General features: G+C 33.8%; 1 protein-coding gene across 1 annotated transcript; it reads left to right on the top strand.

Annotated features, from left to right (window-relative positions):
- Positions 1–1,327: 1,327 nt before the first annotated feature.
- On the top strand, positions 1,328–19,469 carry LOC132111262 (kunitz-type protease inhibitor 1-like). Its single transcript, XM_059518413.1, has 11 exons — positions 1,328–1,544; positions 2,601–3,049; positions 4,309–4,466; positions 7,332–7,473; positions 10,336–10,506; positions 10,880–10,927; positions 11,015–11,146; positions 11,994–12,044; positions 13,011–13,181; positions 15,812–15,871; positions 19,188–19,469. Exons 2-11 carry the CDS (start codon positions 2,644–2,646, stop codon positions 19,376–19,378), a joined length of 1,530 nt encoding a protein of 509 aa, XP_059374396.1. The 5' UTR covers positions 1,328–1,544; positions 2,601–2,643; the 3' UTR covers positions 19,379–19,469.
- The last annotated feature ends 2,515 nt before the right edge of the window (positions 19,470–21,984 follow it).

Below are 21,984 nucleotides of genomic sequence, written 5' to 3'. Positions count from 1 at the left end.
CATGAGTCTTCGGGTCGGGTCGAGTCATTCCTTAATCACGTGACAGCCCCGTACGCTAAAACCATAGACAGTAAAAGAATGCAGTATTGAGTCGGAGAGAGAATTGATTAGTTCATCTTTCGGTTCTTCGGGTTGTTCGTTCTTTTGTCCCGTGATGTGACAACATTGGCTAGAGTAATTATTAAATCAGATTGTCTGTATAAACCATACTTTTGTAACATATGACACTTTATAAACATTAAAAAACACTGTGTACATACTTTAATATAAATAAAGCACACACACACACACACACACACACACACACACACAATAAAGTTGTAGGAATGTACTAGGATGTAAAGTGATACATAGTTTAAGATCATTGCACATATTTGTATTGCGATCAAAACATTAAAAAAAGCACAGCACAGCTCCAGAGATATAGAAATAGATATTTGTGTTCTGACCACAGGTGACATTTCTAGTTTAAACGCTCTACATCAGACGCTCAAGCTCAAAACGTGATCTGTGGAGCTGTGGCTTGACTTTTTTAATGTTTTGTTCTTATTCTGGCGTGGTAGAGCACCCATATTGAGCTCTTTTGGCCTCATTAATGTGCCCTCTTGGACTGTTTTTCATTTAACACACATTTATATTGAAGATTTAACAGATCATGAGTTAGATTGCCCATAGCCAATAAACTGCCATTCAAAAAGTTTGGGATCAGTACGATTTTTTACATTTTAATGTATCAAATCTGCATTTATTTGATCAAAAAAAAAATATTTTGTGAATTAGACTATTATATATAATTTTATATATTATAGCCTATTATATAGTTGTCTACTTGAATATACTTTCAAATATAATTCATTCCTGCGAATCAAAGCTGAATATTAAGCATCATTACGCAAGTCTTTGGTGTCACGTGATCCTTCAGAAATAGAATTGTGTTAAATACACACTGTTCAAAAGTTTTTTTTCCGTCCTTTTTTGTGAAGACACTTTTAGAATACTTATATATTAGAATGTATATATATATATATATATATATATATATATATATATATAGTTTAAGTTTATCGACTTCTTTTATAATATTTCTGGTACTGGCTCTTTGCAGAAGACACAGACACGCACTTTAGTTACAGACATCATGTGTCAGCCTGTGGTAAGTCATGTCCTTTTTATCTGATTGAGTCAGACTCAGACAGCAGACTTTTAAACCAAGACACACACAAAAATATCCTCATAAGATTTAATCACAGACAGACAGACCGGTAATATATATATATATATTTCTCCAAGCATTTAAATGAATAACGCAGAGAGTGTGTGGTTCACTGTAGCGCGAGGGGGCGGAGTCTGACTCGAGCGCGTGACGTCATCACTTCCTGCTCGCGCAGGTATCTCGGTATCGGACACACCTCAACTGAAGCTCCGGATCTGACCGCCGCGTTTTTACTCGGAAACAACGTTTCATTTCCATCGAAACCCTGCTTGAAACGACGTTTTATCTCAGTCTGACGAGGAGTCACTCCGTCTCGGAGCTGTTTCAGTAGGTAAGAAGTGTTTAAGTTTATATATTTTTAGCGACGAACACAAAAGCAAGTATCTTTTCTTTTCTTCTTCCGGCGGCCTGAGATGTAAAGCAGATATCTGCGACAACACTGGGCTAGAAAAGTTTCGCTTTTGTGTGATAGAAGAGTGTTGAGTGTTTCGTAATACTAATTACACAATTTAATTATTTCAAGTCGTTTTAGATTTAACCTTAATTTAAGGGAGAAAATGACTTTGTTTAGCCTACAAATTGTGTAAAGTTACAAAACGTAGGCTAATATTTTCTGTAAAGACCGAGTGACGATAATACATGTATAAAAAGCTATTTTAATGTTCTCACGTTGATTTGGGTATTTGTCCTTAGGAGAAAGACTCCTTATGAATTATTTTTGGAATTAGACATTATTTATTAATTATTATGTGTTATAAATATTTAGACGTATTGTTGTTGTTTTGTTTTACTGGAGGGTTTGTTATTTTGATAATGACATTTTTAATTAATTACTATTTACTGTGGATTTGGTCATTCTACCAGCTATATTATGTACTATAAATCATAATTAGAATTGGTCTTTCATAATTTATATATGGCTTTTACTTTGTTTTAACTCCTTTTTGATTGGTTATGGATAAAATGTTAATTGAAAGTTTATTTTTTTGAAGTTTTCGTCGACTTTTAATGACTCATAGATCCGTTCTGGATTTAATATACAACAATATTTAATACATTTTATTTGTTAGTTTTAATGTTTCTCTTACTTTTCAGATGTCTCTTAAATAATTTTTAAAGGGATTTTACTGTTCGTTTTATTCTTCAGATAGATACTCTTTTATTTTTGTATTCTTCATAGATTTATAAATAAACATAGATATATACATATAGGTGGGTAATAATATTAATTTAGATTTTTATCTTTTATTTTTTAAATCTCTTTCTTTTTAGAAAGGACTCTTAATGGAGGTTTTGTTCTTTGGAGAATGACTCCTTTTTGATTCTTTGTGTGTTTAAGTGTTTCATCCTACCAGCTATATATAATATAAAGTTTATTTCTTTTCAGATTGGTTTTGAATAGTTTATACAGGCTTCTGTTCGTTTGGAGAATGACTCCATCTCGGCTCTGGTTCTTCTGGACCGCGGTGGTTCTTCACATCTGTCTCCGTGTAGCTCCATCAGAGGCTCAGGATGAAGGGAAATGCATGGATAAGTTCAATCTTGGCAAAGACGATTTTGTGTTGGACGTAGATGAATCTGTGAAGGACGGGGCCACGTTCCTGTCTTCTCCTCAAGTGTCTCGGCCTGAAGAATGTATTCTGGCCTGTTGTCGTGATCCAAACTGTAATGTGGCTCTGATAGAACATGGAGAAAATCCCAAAAGCATCCGCTCATGCTTCATCTTTAACTGTTTGTACAAACAGAAGAAAGTCTGTCGCTTTGTGAGGAAGAATGGCTTCAGCAACTACGTTCTGATATCAGTTTTTAAAGATTACCTTGAGGAAAAACCTTCAGGTAAGAGGAAATCATGATATTAAAAGACATTACTTTTTCTATATATAGGATAGTTGACCATTGGATTTGAAATCTGTTTTTAAAGATCACGTTGTGCAACAGGTGCCAGGTAAGGGAAATGATCGTAAATGTGTGTAGAAGTCTGTTGTAGACGTCTCGTGTTTTTTACAGTTTATTGAGTATATTCAGGATATTTATATGCAGTGTTTTCCATCGGATTTGTCTTATTTGTGAAATACTCCTGGAAATACTCATGCATGTCCATTCCTGCTGAATCTTCTGAAGTGTTGAAGTAACCGGAGGCGTAGGAATAATTTAAGAAAATGGACACATTTAGGACCCAACGATAAATATCGATAACTAAAATGATTAAAAACATAGAAATAAAAGAAAGTGAAATATAAAAAATGAAATATAATGGATTAAAAAAAAGCATTTAATTTCAGATGCAACATTTTCATTTTTATTTAGTTAAAAATAGCTAAAACTATTATTTAAATATCGTAATTTATCGTTTACGAACACTTTACATGAATATCATCAATAACCCAAAAACTAATAAAAGAATTAGTAAATATTAAAATAAAAATGGACACCATAAAAAAAAGAATTCAAAGTATAAAATAAAATAAAAAGTAATAAGAACGGCAAAATACTCCTAAAAATAATTCAAGTTAACTTAAACGTTTCTTAATACATTTTTAAAAGCAAAAGTAGTTTCCATTAATAATATTTAATGGATCTGAGCTGACGTGAACTAACAGTGAACAACTGTTTTTTATTAACATATTTTTGTAATATTGTAAGTAATGTTCATTGTTAGTTAATGCATTAACTAATGTGACCTTATTGTAAAGTGTTACCGTAAAAACATACATATAATAGTATCTCAGTGATACAAAAATAATGCTAGTGCAGTTTTTTACATCGACTGGCAAGACATATTAAATATTACATATTTAATATAAATTAAATAGCCAAAAGCATTTAGTTTACATTTAATCTTATCACGCAGCCTGTTTAGTCTCAGTATCTTTTAGTCTCAAACTTTCATTTCCTTTGCATGTCTCAGGCATTTCAATAGTTTTCCTAACTCATCTAATCAGCTCATCTTCAGTGTAGAAGATCTGTCTTGTATTATTCTCTCATAGGCTCTGGCTTGCTTACTCGTTATCGTTCTTGGCATTGTGTGCAGTTTTCACCCATATTGATTCATATTGCGTAATATTTCATCACTGCAGATTTTTGATTTCTTGCAGATGTGGAGGACAAACCTCCAGTCGCAGTGATCGGGCAGGACAAAGTCGTTCAACCCAAAGAAGATGTGACTCTGAACGGCATTGAGAGCAAAGACGATAAAAAGATAGTAAAATATGAGTGGGTACAGGTGTCTGGAGACCCATCGGCTGTTATTAATGTGAGTTCAGGATCATTATCAGAATAATATTTTCTGAAAATGTGCACGATTAGTTTTGTAGACAGTAGACCGATGTAAATGGTGCCTATGTATGACTTTGTTAAACTACCATTTTAATAATTTTTTTCTCTTTAGATATTTACCTTTACCTGTTTATAGCCTTATAATGTGATGCATTATAATGTTTATTATAATGCATCATATATTTTTATTAATAATTGTAAGAAATGTATAAAATAAATAAAAATATTAATTTTTTTAATTAAAAGATAAAAAATGTTAATATGCACTTTGCAAATTCCTTGTTACATATGAAACTGGTAGTTTTCATGTGTTTTAATGAATTATTATCTGATTATATTTATACAATAACAATTAATGGGTAAGTCTTATATTATAACTGTGGTTGTAATTATTCATGAGATCATACAATGTATTACAAATAGGGCTGCAACTAACGATTATTTTGATAATCGATTAATCTGTCGATTATTTTTACGATTAATCGGTTTATGTACTTATATTTTAGTTTTTTCCATTTTTTCCCCAAGTAAATTATTAATAAATGGTCTTTATCATTCAGCATAGATTTAAGAGATTATATATGTCATATCCTCATCAAAAATATACCTGGAGTTGTTTTATTGTGTTAGTAATTCTTTTGTTGAACTCTTCTGCAATCAGAACACTGACCCATACTCTAGCAAATTTCACAAGGAGATTTAAAATAATGTTTTCACCGTGGCAGTCCTTAGAGCTCCTAAAGTAGTTTAACATCCCGAACAAAGCTTATTAAGGAATCTTTCAGAACATATTTTCACGAAGAATAAGGATAAAACAGAATAAAATTGCAGTGCACTGTATTTTATTATTTACTGGGAAACAGCTTTATAGCTTATGCTGTGAAATTGTAAACAATCCTTCGAATAAAGTGCCAATGGCATGAAACCTGAATGGAACTCACAATTTAAAGTAAAATACATCAGAAGGTTGTCCAGAAAAAAAATGGGACACACACAAAAAACCTGCTGTGTGAAAAAGAGCAGTGAATACTTAGAAAAAAAGTGCATTTCAAATATCTACATTTACCTCTCTCATTCAGTCATAATTAGGCTGCACGACTGAATTTTGAACTGGTAAACGACAAACTGATCACAGAACATGTTTGTAAAGCTTTAAATGTTAACTGTTAAAAAGCAATGTTATCAGCTTTTACGACTAAACATTTGCAAACAACATTGTACTGGAGAATCTGCACAAATGAAAGTCTTAGGGGCCGTTCACATATTGCGCCTAAAACGCTTCTTTCCAAAGCGCTCGCGCAGAAGCGCCCCTGACTTTGCTAAGCAACCTCCTTGCTCTCTCCTTAAAGACGCGGAAATTTCAGCAAAGGATAAATGGATTTGTAGCTCAAAAAAAATCGCTTGCAGTAGCTCTGCTACTAAATTTATTTCAAAATGGAAATCCATATAGAACTATGATCAGCTGTTCCTTTCATCTTGACTGAGCTTTTAACGTTGTTACGGGAATGGATGAAGCTGATTGGTTAGTTCTTGTCACATGACCCGCGGTGCGGTTGCGGCATTCTGAAAAGTTTAAATGTTTTTAACTCGATGCGGTGCGGTGTTGGAAATAACGAACTTGAGCGTGCAAAAGACGCGATATGTGAACGTCCCCTTAAACAGTGCAGTAGTGCAGAGTTTACAGGTTACTCTTCTTTTTTAAAGGCTCAATGTAAAGTACTCCCACATCACGCTGAATGCTGCAGACATAGACATCATATGATGTCTATGGCCGCAGAGACGCTGCTCGGGAAGCACGTGACATAAAACAAGGCCAGCTATTGGCTATTCGCTACTTCTCCTGCTGTACTGGCTGAGTAAAACCTCCGGTGGCTCATTACTGCCACACTTTGGTCACCGCAGATTTGAAATATGCACGAAATGAGCCGCTTACGGCAAATAAAAGTTATTTAGCAACGAATCGATGACTTAATTAGTTGACAACTATTTTAATAATCGATTTTAATCGATTAAATCGATTCGTTGTTTCAGCTCTAATTACAAAGCATATTTAATGCATTAGAAGACTTTTATAATGCATTACATAGAATGGCTTCAAGTAAAGCATTACCGATATTTGTTGAAATCGGTTGTGGTTTTTAAGGAATTACTTTTTTAAAAGGTGTAACAAAGAATAGATTAATCTTAAAACATAATTAATGTATTAAAAATACTTTTCTAATGCATTATATGTAAAGGCTTCATGTAAAGTGTTACCGATATTTGTTGGTTATGATTGTTGTAAAGTGTTTTTAAAAGTTTTTTTCTAAAGGTGTAACAATGAATAGATAAATATTATAATATAAGTGTGGATATAATTGAGTTCATACAGTGCATTATTATAAGGCATAATTAATGCTTTATATTTTTATATTTAAATATTTTTATAATGCATTACGTAGGCTTCAAGTAAAGTGTTACCGATATTGATTGAAATTGGTTGTTTTCATGCATTTGAATGATTTATACTTGTAACAATGAAAATATGAATATTATAATAGTATATTATAATTATTGCATTAAAAATATTATAATGCATAATTAATGCATTAAAATATTTTTATAATATTATATAAACGGTTAAAGTGTTACCAATATTGGTTGAAATTGGTTCTTTTGAGTTATATTTTCTAAAGGTGTTACAATGAATTACAGAGCATAAGGTGCATTACAGGGCACAATATATGCATTAAAATGATTTGTCATGCATTGTGTATATATAGGCTTGAATGTAATTTTAACCGATATAACCAATAATGTACACTTCTCATTTTAATCTCTTATTTATTTATTTTTTTGACAGAAAGGGCAGTTTGAGGATTCAGTGACGGTCTCCAATCTTTCTCCGGGGATGTATAAGTTTAAACTCACGGTCACAGATGACGCTAATCAGACGGGATCTGCCGAGGTGGCAGTTTTGGTCCTGACGCCAGAACAGTCACTCCGTGAGTCCATGAAAAACATGTTGTGTGTTTACTTCATTTATTTATTCATTTTTCAATCCTTCTGCTGTGCTGAAAATCCTTTTGGTGTTCCTGGTCAAAAATGACTTGTAGATCTCTTATTTTGCTGTATGATAGCCTAATTTAGGAATCAATCTTTTTGTTATCTTGTTTTCTTTCAATTAGCACAGGTTTTGTATTTCTTTTTGGATCTGATTGATCATAGGCCTCATTAAACTGAGCTCATGCACCTCAGTTTTTCATTCAATATTGCCAAAATTATCCATAAATAATGTTTTTTTCACTCAGAAACTGACGTGCATAAGCCAGTCAAAAACCTGACCAAAGCCTGATCCGTATGCGCTATGATATTAAAAGCAACAGCTTACTTTAAAGTGTTTAGTGAATAATTTCTGTCATGTTTTCTGATAAGTGTTTCGCAGTCATTTACTCTGATTCCTCACAGTGAAATTCACATGCGCTGTTATCCTGAGATTCTTGTCCAGCAGGTTTTGAAGTGACCTTAAAAATAGTTGTCGGAAAACATGGATTAACCATTTTGCAGGATTTCTCAGACTTGAATACATAAGTATTCTCCTTCTGTTAACCCAGACTGGTCTTGTTTTCTAAAAATAGCTTTCCCCTCCCTCATACTTCCTATTAAAAGGAGCTTTATTAGTAAGTAATTTCAACTTTGCTTGGTCGAAACGGTCAGAAGTTTAATGGTTTATTTTTAATTGAAATAATTTTTGTTTTTGTTTTATTGTTTGTTTTTAATTATTGTTCTGTGACTGATTGCTTGATGTTTCCTAGAATTGAGTGTTTCACAAACTGGTGTGGCAGGTTTTGGGGTGGGAGTTTCACAGAGAATGATTGAGCATTTGTGAAGCAGGCTAGCTGTAAAATGTAAATCTAGAATCCATATGAACCCTGAATTGTAGACCAGTTCTATTTTTTCATGCTGAACCGATATTTACATGACTTTGTGTTCATTTCAATTAATAATGTTGCATTTGCATTATTTATAGTGTTTTTGCATTATTTATAAGGTTTTTGCATTATTTATAGGGTTTTGCTGCCTTGTGTTTTCAAAGTGCAGTGTTTGTCTCATCAGTGATGGCAAGAAAATGAGTGACATTGACATAAAAAATGTATTAAATACTAAGGTTTTTCCAAGAGTCAAATGCATGTTTATCAGCAGCATCTGTGACATGCAAACAGCAAATAATTGCGTACAGAGCTTAACTTATAATACAAATGTTTTTTTTACAAACTGAGGGACGAGACATTATTTACTATGGTAAATACTATGGTCTTTCATGTTTCATCTTGTGTTGTGTAATTTAATTGATAGTTTCAGTTTTTTTGTTTGAATAAGCATTCATATTTCACATAGTTTGTGTTCACACACACACACACAGGTTTATGTAAATGAGCAGTACAGTATTCAAACGACTGTAAAACACATTCAGGAAAGCCATTTGTGACGTGACAACACGTGCATAATTTTACTACATCAATGTTATATTTGTACTTGCTTGCTCATTCACAGCTTTACTTTTATTAAGTCATAAATCAAACTTAAACATGTCTTGACAGTATATTGTTCAAGCTTTAATTCAAGTTTCCATAAAAGATGAGTGTATTGATGTGACATTTGATACTGACATTAATTGCATTAAAACCCTAACGTTACTATAAGATCCTGGCCGATATGGCTTTTTGGGGGCTTATACCAATATAAGGGAATAAAAATAGGCTGAAACCGATATATCGGCCGATATTCTTTATGTATATTATAGTACAGTACCAGTCAAAAGTTTGGACACTTTCCCATTCATCTGTCCAAACTTTTGACTGGTACTACATATAGAATAATGTATATACATAAACAGAATATATATACATAAAGTTTTTTTGCAATGATAACTCAAAAATGTGGGGATCAAACTCTTATAATGACTTTATCTTATAATGACAATACACTTTATTATCCAAAATGAGTCTGACATCAGTGTACTGAACAGTAATGTTGAAGTTTATTCAACTTTATTTAAATTCCATTCCATTCAACTTTATTCTGTTGAAGTATTTAACTTCGGAGCATTCTTTCACGGATTTGCGCTACTATTTTCACACACAGACAAAACTTACTGGTGAAGTGTGACATAATATACCTCTGTAAATAAATACACAAAATATACACAATTTAAAGTCATATCTCACTCACTTTAATGCCATTTGAATGCAACGTGTACACTCCCTTAGAAAGGGGGCCTTGATCCCCGAAATTTGGTGCGGATCTGTCATGCCGTTATGTAGATATGACCATTCAAATGGTATTCCATAAACTTGAGCTTTAATGCGTCTCATCCAGGGCAGTAACAAACAATGCTCTGCTGGACAAACTACATTATTAAACCATTTACAAGCATTTTATCTGCTTTATAAGTTCTGTAAAAAAAAAAACACATATTGGCGGCATATTACCAGATACCGATATATCTGCGACAGGCACGTATCCGATAAAATCGTCAAAACTATATATCGGTTGGGCTCTAGTTACTATCATGAGTTTTCCACTTTGTCTCTTAAATGGGTACATTTTATAGTTTATAACTCTCATAACTCACTCTTTACCGCAGAGGTTTGCATTTTCACATGCATTTTGACACTTTACAAGGCGCTAAAAGCGGCGGCTGAAACAAGTGTTAATTCAGAAGACTTTATATACAGTAGTGCATGCAAATTATATGATTATTTTGGTGTTTTATGTCTGGAAGAACATAAGAATTATTAAATATGTTACCTGTTCATGCATAACATTTGTTGGGAATAATAAATAACTGATTTTTTCCCCATCAGATCACTGTCTAGTGCCGAAGAAAGAGGGTCCGTGTCGAGGCTCTTTCCCACGCTGGCACTACAACGCCGCCAACGAGAAATGTGAGCAGTTCAAGTTTGGAGGCTGCAAACCAAACCGCAACAACTACCTGACGCTCAACGAATGCCAGAACGCTTGCGACAAAGTTTCAGGTATTGAGCTTTTTATGGTCTTGTTATAAGTGCATGCCAGTTAATTGCAGTTAAAACTGTCAGAGTGCAAAAAACATCTTACCTTTTATAGGTTTATAATATACTTATTGTGAGTCTTTATTAAAACGAAACCCTGTAAATACATTTACTCATTCAGCAGACTCTTTATTGAGAAGCAACACACAAATAAGGACAAGCATATACATATTTATCATAATGTGCATAATCAGAAATTACAAGAGCTTCTTTATTTGACATGTTTCTGTAATTTTTGTCTGTGCATGTTTTTTTAATATAAAATACACTATATTTTAATGTTATTCTTTAGAGTGACTTTTCAAAAAAAGGCGTTTTTGTTTTACTTGTTTTATAGTTTTAGATCCACCGCCGTCTGGAAGATTAGGTCCGATCCATGATCATAGTAAGTCCATGAGTGCTGATGATTTCATTTTAATAAGGCTATTCATATAGACGTGTGTGAGTGAAGTGGTCTTCTGAACACACACAGGTGAGCGGTGTGACGAGGCTTGCGGTCCGGATCATTTCTCATGCTCAAATAAATGCTGCATCGAGAAAGATTTGGAGTGTGACGGGGAAACGCAGTGCAGCGATGGTTCGGACGAGGCTGAATGCTCCAAACGTGAGGACAAACATCCAAACACCGGATACAGACACTACACCTCAAATGTTTGGTTCAGTTTAACTTTTCTGTTCATCAAGGCTGTATTCATCTGTTAAAAATCTTGCAAAATGTTATTACAATATAAAATAATGCTTTCTATTTTAATACACTTTAAACTGTAATTTATTTCTGTGATGCACAGCTGTATTTTCTAACAATCTGTTAGAAAACTGTTCCAAAGTTTGGGGTTAGTCAATTTTTATTCTTAATTTATTTTAAAGAAATTAAAACTTTTATTCTACAAGTATGTGTTAAATTAAGAAGTGATAGCAAAAAAAAAAATATTTTGAATGAATGCTGTTCATTTTATTCATCAAAGAATCCTGAAAAAGTATCGCAGTTTCCAAAAAACATATTTGGCAGCACAAAGTAAAATTTAGACTGGAGTAATGGCTGATGGAAATTCAGCTTTGCATCACAGAAATAAATTACATTTTAAAGCATATTAAAATAGAAACTGTTATTTTATATTGTAATAACATTTTGCAAGATTACTGTTTTTTTCTCACATTTCTGATTAAATAAATGCAGCCTTGATGAGTAGAAGAGAGTCTCTAAAGTCCCAAATGTACAAGATACACATCACCTTAGTACTTAAAGCAATAATTCATTTAAGTTATCAAGTAGTTATTCACTGAGAATCTAGCGTTTGAAATAAAGTGCATATTTCATATGTGATGCTTTAATGCAGATTTATTTGTTTTGATTGTACTTTAATTGGAGATAGAAATGATGCTCAGGTCATTTATTAGGTTTATGTGTGACTGAATGGATTCATTTCAGTTTTTCTCCTCTTTCTGTTTAGTGGACCGTAAGTTCGGTCGATTGCTGGATATTCCTGTGGATAAAAGCAAAGGTGATTTATATTTCACATTTTTTACTTTAAACTTTAAATATGTGACCCTGAAACACAAAAGCAGTCTTGAGTCTCTGGGGTGTATTTGTAGCAATAGCCAACAATACTTTATATGGGTCAAAATTATAGATTTTTCTTTTATGCCAAAAATTATTAGGATATTAAGTAAAGATCATGTTCCATGAAGATATTTTGTAAGTTTCCTACCATAAATATATCAAAACTTCATTTTTGATTAGTAATATGCGTTGTAACTTTAAAGATGATTTTCTGAATATTTAGATTTTTTTTGCACCCTCAGATTCCAGATTTTCAAATAGTTGAATCTCAGACAGATATTGTTTTATCATAACAAAGCATACATCAATTGAAAGATTATTCATTATATTATTTATTATTGAACTTGCCCCTTATGTCTGGTTTTGTGCTCCAGGGTCACATATATCTCTAAATATTTATTGATTTATAATTTTATCTCGAAAAACTGATCACTGTATTATAAAATGTTAATTTTATTAGATACAAAACTAAAATATATATTTTTAATAATACATTTAATATTATGATAATTGTTTTTTAATATAATTTTTGTTATTCTATATGCAAACATTAAAAATAGATTTTTTAAGTATTATACTCATCTCAAAACTCACTTTATTTTATTTCTATAAAGAATTTTATACTATGTGCGCACATTTAACATTTATTTAATATTAATAAAATTTTCTGTCAAAGTATATGCACATTTAAATATTTTTAAGTAGGATAGATGATACTTTTCATCAGTGCATTTTATTTGTAAAGAAAGGTACAAAAATTGACTTTTAAATATAAAATACAATTAGGAAATTTGACAAATATTTAATTAATCCCATGTTCTTATATGCATTGTTTTGTCTTTGTAAAGTGTTTTTGTGAACTTAGAATTTTACTGTTAAATTCCTAATATTGTCTTCATTCTTCCAGTTCGTTGCGTGGAGCCGCCGATAACAGGCCCCTGTCGCGCGAGCTTCACTAACTGGTACTTCAATCCGTACAAGAAGCGCTGTGATCGCTTCAACTACGGCGGCTGTGATGGAAATGAAAACCGCTTTGACACGGAGGAGAAGTGCATGGAGTCATGCACTGGAGTGACCGGTGAGTTTTACTGTATTGTTATTATTATCATCCACATAAGATTTTTATTAAAGGCACTTTTACAAGCTGTTTGAACTGAAATGTGTGTGTACACAGCCACCCTATAATGATAAAAATCCACCCTTTCTCAAATCTCAAGTCTGTGTGACATCACAAAAACAGGCCCCTCCCACGATAGTATGATTGACAGAAGTGTTTCAACACTGTAGCTCCGCCCCCTGAGTGACTGTCATCAGTCCAGTGTTTCACCGTCGGAGCAGATGACTCTTAAGCGATCGAGGTGTTCTCTTCTTGATGTAATAATGAACACAGCAGTCGTCATTTACCCCTAAACCACTGAAGACGCAGTGGATTACGTTTGTTTTTAAAGGGAATGCGACCGGATTTTCATAAACGCGTTTGTTCGCGCGAATCATTCGTGATCCATCTTCAGCTCTCCAGAAGAAGTGAGTCTAAGGTTTTTGAATTGCATCTTTGGATTAGAAAGTTTCACAATTAATGTGGCTGAAGTTTACGGTCACTCTGAAAGAGAGGGGGAGGAGTCAGCAGAGCTCATTAACATTTAAAGGAACATGCTACAAAACGGCTTGCTTTGAAAAGAGCTGTTTTTGACGGGTTAAAAAAAGTTTTTTTACACTACAATTGAGAAATTTTAACTAAACTATGTTACAGACTTTTCATTAAGACCCTGAAGAATTATATAAACTTGTGGAAACTAGAGCCCGACCGATATGGATTTTTGGGGGCCGATGCCGATATTAACTCGAAAAGAGCCGATTTTTAAGCCGATATTTTGATTTTAAAAATAATCTGGATATTAGACCCATTTCCTATAAACTGCACTTACACAACATTCAATAGCAAAATATCTGCCTGTTCTATGTATGTGGGCTGTATAAACCATTTTCCAGAATGGATTATGTTAAAAAAAAAAGCCTTAGATTACAGTCTCAATGACTAAACAATTGCACATCAAAAGTATATATTTTTTAATGATCAAAAAAATAAACATGGTTTTGGTCTGGTTTTAAACATTTAACACTTTTACTTTCTTCCAGTTGAAGCTGGTTTTAACAGTCTGTGTGTGTACTGTAAATAAATTATAATACTAAAGTTAAAGTATTTGCAGAAGTAGTCCCACACTTTGCTGCTACAGCATTCACCTTTTTCAGCCATCTGTAGGCAGAAAGAGAGACAGAGAAAGAATAAGCATGTGTATTAATAATATCACCATGTATCATTACTCATGTCATCATTAGAATTATAATAATAATAAACTGGGATCTCCTACATAGGCAAAAATGAGAAATATATATATTTTTTTTTATTTGTCAAGCAATAGGTATTACCTACTTATATTTAACAATATTATTTCAACATTTTCCTGTTATGTCTGTAAAGCTGCTTTGAAACAATATGTAACAAAAAAAAAAAAGCGCTTGTTCAGCTCACATTTATTTACATGTCCCCTCTGGTTTAATCATTTCTGACGCACCTACTGTAGTTACTGTAACTACAGTATATTTACTCTCACAGAACATCGTCTAGCCTACTATTACCGGAAGATTACGGAATCAATTCGAAGTTGAATGGTTAACGTTAGTGTCATGAACACACCGCTGTCAATTTTGAGAAGAACCACCTTCAAACAAGTTAATAGCAAGCTTTTAAGGGGCCTGCTAAAAAGGAAGCTATTAGCGTTAGAGTAACGTAACCAGCCTGAATTCACCAAACTGTTCTCTGGACCTGAGGGTAGCCTCTTCTTCCTTGCTTCTCTCTTAATTCTCATCAGCAGGACTAGTGCTATCGCTCGCTTCTTACAACGGGACAGATACATGTTTGCTCCTGACCGAAAGGAGGAACAACAGACTATGAAAGAGCTCCCGCTAAAGTTTTTAAAACTCCGCCTATGCCATAGCGCAGCGCAAATCGCGTTGTATCTGAAGGGCAACGCTGAGCCCAGCGGCAAGCGCCGTGCATACCGCGTACTGTGTGAAAGGCCCAATTACGCGGTCATTATGTGGGAAACACACCGCAATAGAATAAGAATAAGTTAAACGCTAACGTTATAGTTTGACCTCCTATTAACGTTCGCGCTCTTCCACTGATAAACATGGTATTAGCTTTGTGGCTAATCTAATTTAGCAATGCATTAGCGGCTGTAAGTGATGTTACAGAATATTTAGAAGTGATAATGATAGGACCGTTAGCTAGAACTACCACACAGTTTTTATATACAGGGTATGAACTAAATCTACAATCATTTCACATGACGAACGACAGACTCACCGCCAAAACAGTAAGTTACATCTCCGTGGCTTGTGATCGCTTTCTTCTGTAGTGGACTTCTGGCGCTTTTGTTAACTCTGGAGCTGCAGAGCTCCCTCTGGTGGGCACACTATGCAACACTCATAACATGAGTGAAGCATGAGACTCTGTTTCTCATGTTTCATCGGCCGTTATAAATGCCGATGCTGATTTAGAAAGCAATTAGCTTATATCGGCCGGCCGATATATCGGTCGGGCTCTAGTGGAAACTGGGCATCCGATGACTGCTTTCAGAAAACATGAGTTTGTAAACTTACTAAAGTTGTTTCTCTTGCAATCATGTCTTTTATTTTGTATTTCAGAGTCTGATGTGTTTGCCAGAAGAGCTCACTTTGAGAAACTAGAGGGCAACAACGAATCAGGTAACACCACTTATACAAAAAAACATGCTTTATAATTAACAGCAGAAATATCTTTCCTTGCCTGCTTTCCTTTAAAAGATGAATGTTGAGTCATAGATTAAACCGTGACCTATTACTCATATATCACTGAGATACGATCACAGGTTTTATTTTATTTTAGTTAAATTTTTAGTTGTGTTGATGAATTCACCCTAGCAACCACCCAGAACACCCTTGCAAGCACATAGCAACACCCTAGCAACGACCCAGAATAACCTAGCAACTGCCAAGCAACAACTTATCAACCACATAGCAACACTCTGGCAACCACCCACCATAGCTGCCTAGCAACCACTCTGAACACCTTAGCAACAGACCAGAACCAAATTTTGCCAACGCAAGCACCATTTACACTTTCTTCAGAAAATGCACCTATCTAGTTATTATTATATTATTATGTTATTATCATACATTTATTCATTTAGCAGACGCTTTTATCCAAAGCGACTTACAGATGAGGACAGTGGAAGCAATCAAAAACAACAAAAAGAGCAATGATATATAAGTGCTATAACAAGTCTCAGTTAGGTTAACACAGTACACGTAGCATGGGATTTTAAATAATATAATAAATAAAAAGAAAACGGATAGAATAGAAAAAGAATAGAGCAAGCTTGTGTAAGACACACACAATTGCATAATAAATGAAAAGAAAATATAATAGAAAAAGATTAGAAAGGTAGTTAGATTATTTTTTTAAGAACAGAATTAGAATAGTGAGTGTTAAAGTTAGAGGGTCAAATAAAGATGGAAGAGATGTGTTTTAAGCCGATTCTTGAAGATGGCTAAGGATTCAGCTGCCCGGATTGAGTTGGGGAGGTCATTCCACCAGGAGGGAACATTTAATTTAAAAGTCCGTAAAAGTGACTTTGTGCTTCTTTAGGATGGCACAATCAAGCGACGTTCACTTGCAGAACGCAAGCTTCTAGAGGGCACATAAGTCTGAAGTAACAAATTTAGGTAAATGGGTGCAGAGCCAGTGGTAGTTTTGTAGGCAAACATCAATGCCTTGAATTTTATGCGAGCAGCTATTGGAAGCCAGTGCAAATTGATAAACAGAGTTGTGGCGTGTATTCTTTTTGGCTCATTAAAAATTAATCTTGCTGCCGCGTTCTGAATTAATTGTAAAGGTTTGATAGAATTGGCTGGAAGACCTGCCAAGAGGGCATTGCAATAGTCCAGCCTGGACAGAACAAGAGCTTGAACAAGGAGTTGTGCAGCATGTTCTGGAAGAAAGGGCTTGATCTTCTTGATGTTGAATAAAGCAAATCTGCAGGATCGGACAGTTTTAGCAATGTTGTCTGAGAAAGTCAGCTGATCATCAATCATAACTCCAAGGCTTCTAGCTGTTTTTGAAGGAGTTATGGTTGATGTGCTTAACTTGATGGTGAAATTGTGATGAAACGATGGGTTTGCTGGAATCACAAGCAGTTCTGTCTTGGCAAGGTTGAGTTGAAGGTGATGGTCCATCATCCAGGAAGAAATGTCTGTTAGACAAGCTGAGATGCGAATAGCTACCGTCAGATCATCAGGATGGAATGAGAAGTAGAGCTGAGTGTCATCAGCATAGCAGTGGTATGAAAAGCCATGTTTCTGAATGACAGAACCTAATGATGCCATGTAGAGAAGAGAAGTGGTCCAAGAACTGAGCCCTGAGGCACCCCGGTAGTTAGATGTTGTGACTTAGACTCCTCACCTCTCCAAGATACTTTGAAGGCCATATGCTTTCTGATATGCTTATATGATTTTATGATATGCTATCTGATAGGTAAGACTCAAAACATTGAAGTGTGGTTCCTGAGATGCCATTTGCCAGTAGGGTTGATAGGAGGATCTGGTGGTTAACCATGTCAAAAGCAGTGGACAGATCAAGCAGGATAAGTACTGAAGATTTGGATTCTGCTCTTGCCAGTCTTAGAGCTTCAACAACTGAGAGCAAGGCCGTCTCAGTTGAATGTCCACTTCTGAAGCCAGATTGGTTGCTGTCAAGGAGGTTGTTGTGTGTGAGAAATGCAGAGACTTGTTTGAACACAGCTCGTTCAAGTGTTTTTGCAATAAAAGGAAGAAGGGAGTAGTTCTCTAAAGGAGATGGGTTGAGGGTGGGTTTCTTAAGTAGTGGAGTTATACGTGCCTGTCTAAATGATGAGGGAAAAACACCAGTGTGGAGGGATGTGTTAATGATGTGAGTGAGTGCAGGTACAACTGCAGGAGAAATGGCTTGAAGGAGATGAGATGGAATAGGATCAAGCGGGCAAGTAGTATGGTGATTAGAAAGGATGAGTTTTGAGACTTCTGCCTCAGAGAGTGAAGAGAAGGATGTAAATGAGTGCATGTTTGCTGGTGATATGAGCTTGACTGATTGTGGTGTGGAAAATTGTGCACTAATGGGTTTAATTTTATTAATGAAAAACATTGCAAAGTCGTCAGCTATTAGAGATGAAGCAGGAGGTGGAGGAGGAGGACAAAGAAGTGAGGAAAATGTTTTAAAAAGCATGCGAGAGTTAGACAAATTGTTAATTTTGTTATCGTAGTATGTCATTTTAGCAGTGGAGACATTAGCAGAGAAGGAAGATAGGAGTGACTGATACACATTAATATATTGTGTGTGTGTGTGTGTGTGTACATTAAAAAAGGTTGAAAAGTATCAAAAACAATATTTTACAACAACATATATATAGATAATATATATTTGAATTGTAAGTTTAGTATTATTTTTTTATTTTTATATTATTATCGATATATTTTTATATTATTATTGTTATTTTTTTATATAATTATTATTATTGATATATTTTTATATTATTATATTATTGTTTTTTATTTTTATATAGTTTTATATTAGTAGTAGGTGTATATTGGTGTATTTTTATATTATTATTATTATTATTATTGATATACATTTTTATTATTATTGTTTTTTGTTTTTATATTATTATTGTTTTATATATTTTTTTATATTATTATTATTATTATTGATATATTTTTATACTGTTATTATCATTATTTTTTTATACTATTTTTATTAGTATTTTATGTGAAGTAACAAATGTTTTATAGTTTTAATTAACTATAATAACCCTGATCTAAGACAATATTTCATTTTGATTAAATGTCATATGATATTTCTGTTGCACTAGTATCCTCACACTAAAAATAATGCACCTTGCATGTCTTTGTTGAGTTAATCTTTAGTTTGTAGTCTGTCGTTGCACATCTGTTTGAATCTCTTGAGTTATCCAGATGTGTTGAGTAACGTGTCTCTCGTGTCTCTGTTCAGTCATCATCGGCATTGTCATCGTTCTGGGCATCGCCATCGCCGTCCTGCTGGTCGCGATCACATTTTATCTTCTGAAGGGAAAGAAGAAGCACAGAAACAAATATCAGCACACGGCTGTCAACGGTGGTCACGTTCACCCCTACGAGGATTCAGAGAAACTCGTCTACAACAGCACAACCAAACCCTTCTGAGCATATTTAACAGGACATCTAACCAAACTAATGCAGCGAGATGTGGAATCAATCTGTATATGCAATAATTATGTGGTTTCTTCACTTGTTTTGAGTCTGAGTTTGAAACAAGCGTTAGCATTTTCACTTCTCTTATTTCTGTCCTTTGCTTTATATATCAGCTTCTTGGATTTCACTCAGGGGTAAATATGTGTTGCAATAGGATATAATCACGTTTTAATGACCACAAAAGACGAAATCATGATTTTTGAGCCATGTACTTTTATTTTGCAATTCAGCTGTTGGAAGACTGGATTGTTTTATGTTATTAAATGCTGCCTCGTCAGTTCATCTTAAAGCAGTGCATTACGGCATTAAATTAGTTTCCTATCTTAGTTTCTTTGAGATCTGATTTGTGGCTCGGTGTTTTAATGTGTAAACTCTTATTTTGATTTTCTATTATCTACATTAGGAGTTTTATTTTAGTTTTTAAGTGTTCTTTTTATTATTATATTTTTTGTTTTAGCAAACTGATGTTCTGAAACCAAAAATGACATTTATGTTGAAAAATCATACCCTACGATGCAAATTTGTACATAGACTTTTTTTTAATGTGCATCAAAAACTTACCTAATGACTTGACTTAATGTCTAAACTATTAATCTTGGAAAAGTCTCAATAAAAATAATATGTACAGACTGTGTGTGGATGTTTTTAATTGTGGTTTATTTTATTTTATTTTTGCTTTTATGAAAAGGAGGTTGTGCTATTATATGACCTACAGATGGAGCTATTGACTTAAAAAAGGTGTTGGTGTTGATAATTCAGATATATAGTTTGAGTAAATTAATTTTTTTATGTTAAATTTCAAGACATCGTATATATTACCTGATATATAGAGAGAAATCTGCCACAGAAATCTCTTAAAAACAATTTGAACACCTATCCATAGTTAGTAATCAAGCCCGGCTGTGATTGGTCCATCCTGATCAGCGCTGAGAAAAGTAACACTGCACTCTGGTGCTTTTGGTTAAACGGCACTTAATTTACAACTGAATAAAAACATTATGTCATTGACAAAATGTTTAATTTTTCTGTCTTTATACGGTTAGAAAATATTTAGTAAATTAATGTATTTAAGAAACATGCAAATATTTGTAAACTTTAAATATTTGAAAGCAAAAAAATAATAACGCAGTAGTCATCAACGGCTGTGATTGGTTCATCAAGATCAGCGCTGAGAAAAGCAACACATGAAACCCATCACGAGCTTTTGGTTAATTTGCAACTGAATAAAAACACTGAACTTTTTCTTAGTAGCTAAAAACTAACTGTGTATTGAAGAAACTTCCAATGAATTGAAAGTGTTAATGTTCTCCTCGTGCTTTGTTTAGAGGAAAATGTCTTGCTGAAAGAAAATATTTTAAGTTTGTTGTCTTTTTGTTGCGCATGGCATTAATGACATTTTCTTTTCTTTTTTGTCTTTATACGCTTGGAAAATAATTGTTTACAATTTATATTTACAAAAAAATCAAATATTTAAACATTTATTAATTCAGTAGTCATCAATGGTTGTGATTGGTCCATCCACGTATTACGTCTCGCACGGTGCATAGCGCTCTTACCTCATTAGAAAATAAATGCAGCTAGGCAAAAACACTGAAATTGTTTATATATATTATTTTAACCGCGAAATGAACATTAAAAAAATGAAACATTTTTGTTTAGACATTTGTAACAAGTTTCTGTCGCTAAGCCCCGCCCATCTGCTTCTGTTGTTTAATGCAGCGGCTTTGAGTTCAGACTGAAGTCAGTCAGTGCTGCTGCATTTGAGATAATCATACAGAATCTCTCTAATGGAAATAGTACACACATAAATGTCTCCGAGGTGCAAATGAACGGCAAATAACGACGAACTCAGGCGGTAAGTGTTCATTTAAAGACTCTGAAATATTGTTTGTGATGCTTAAACGTGTGCTGTCCTGAAAAACTACATCAAAATGAAACATTCACAGCTGTTAGAGACTTTTCCTTAGTTTTCAAAGACAGTAAATGTGCAGTTAATGAACTTAGCGCCTGTGTTTGCTGTCCTCGTGTCTTGTTTTGGGGAAAACATCTTGCTGAGAGTTTGTAGACGCATGTTGTTATTAATGACAATTGCGTTTTAACTGGTTAAAATGTTTCAGATGCACGTTTGCAATGATATTTTGTGATTTAAGGTCAAAATACAGGATGATCTGAAATAATTTAGTGTAAAACTTCTCTAAAACGCCAAAAGATTGCTTCAAAAGATGTTTATTCGAAGTTCTTGAAAGTTTTTAGATGCTTTTTAAGTTTTGGTTTCTGTTTTCTTTAGTGCATTATAAAATGCATGCATTAATCACATGCATGCATATTAAAACTGATATTTTCTTTGCTCTGTGGATGTTGTGCATTTGTCTTTTCCACCTGTTTTATTCATCTCATTGCATGGAAACTGGCATGCTGAAAGTGTTTCTGATAAAGTCTGTGTACTTTAGGGAGTATTTGTCTACTGCGCATGAACTTTGATCAAGTTTGGATTTACAGTGCTTTGATTAACAAATGATGAGGTGTTGTTTTAGTAAAACATTTGTGCATCTTATCTG

Source organism: Carassius carassius, chromosome 31 (assembly GCF_963082965.1).
Source record: "Carassius carassius chromosome 31, fCarCar2.1, whole genome shotgun sequence".
Taxonomy (NCBI): Eukaryota; Metazoa; Chordata; class Actinopteri; order Cypriniformes; family Cyprinidae; genus Carassius; species Carassius carassius.
The sequence above is the reverse complement of the archived record's forward strand: the minus strand, read 5'-3'. Positions and strand labels throughout refer to the sequence as shown.

Excerpts from the sequence above, each read along its gene's own strand:
- LOC132111262 (XM_059518413.1), top strand. The coding sequence starts at position 2,644 with ATGACTCCATCTCGGCTCTGGTTCTTCTGGACCGCGGTGGTTCTTCAC. Across the intron at positions 3,050-4,308 it reads CCTTGAGGAAAAACCTTCAG|ATGTGGAGGACAAACCTCCA; the intron begins GTAAGAGGAAAT and ends GATTTCTTGCAG. Across the intron at positions 12,045-13,010 it reads TCCTGTGGATAAAAGCAAAG|TTCGTTGCGTGGAGCCGCCG; the intron begins GTGATTTATATT and ends TCATTCTTCCAG.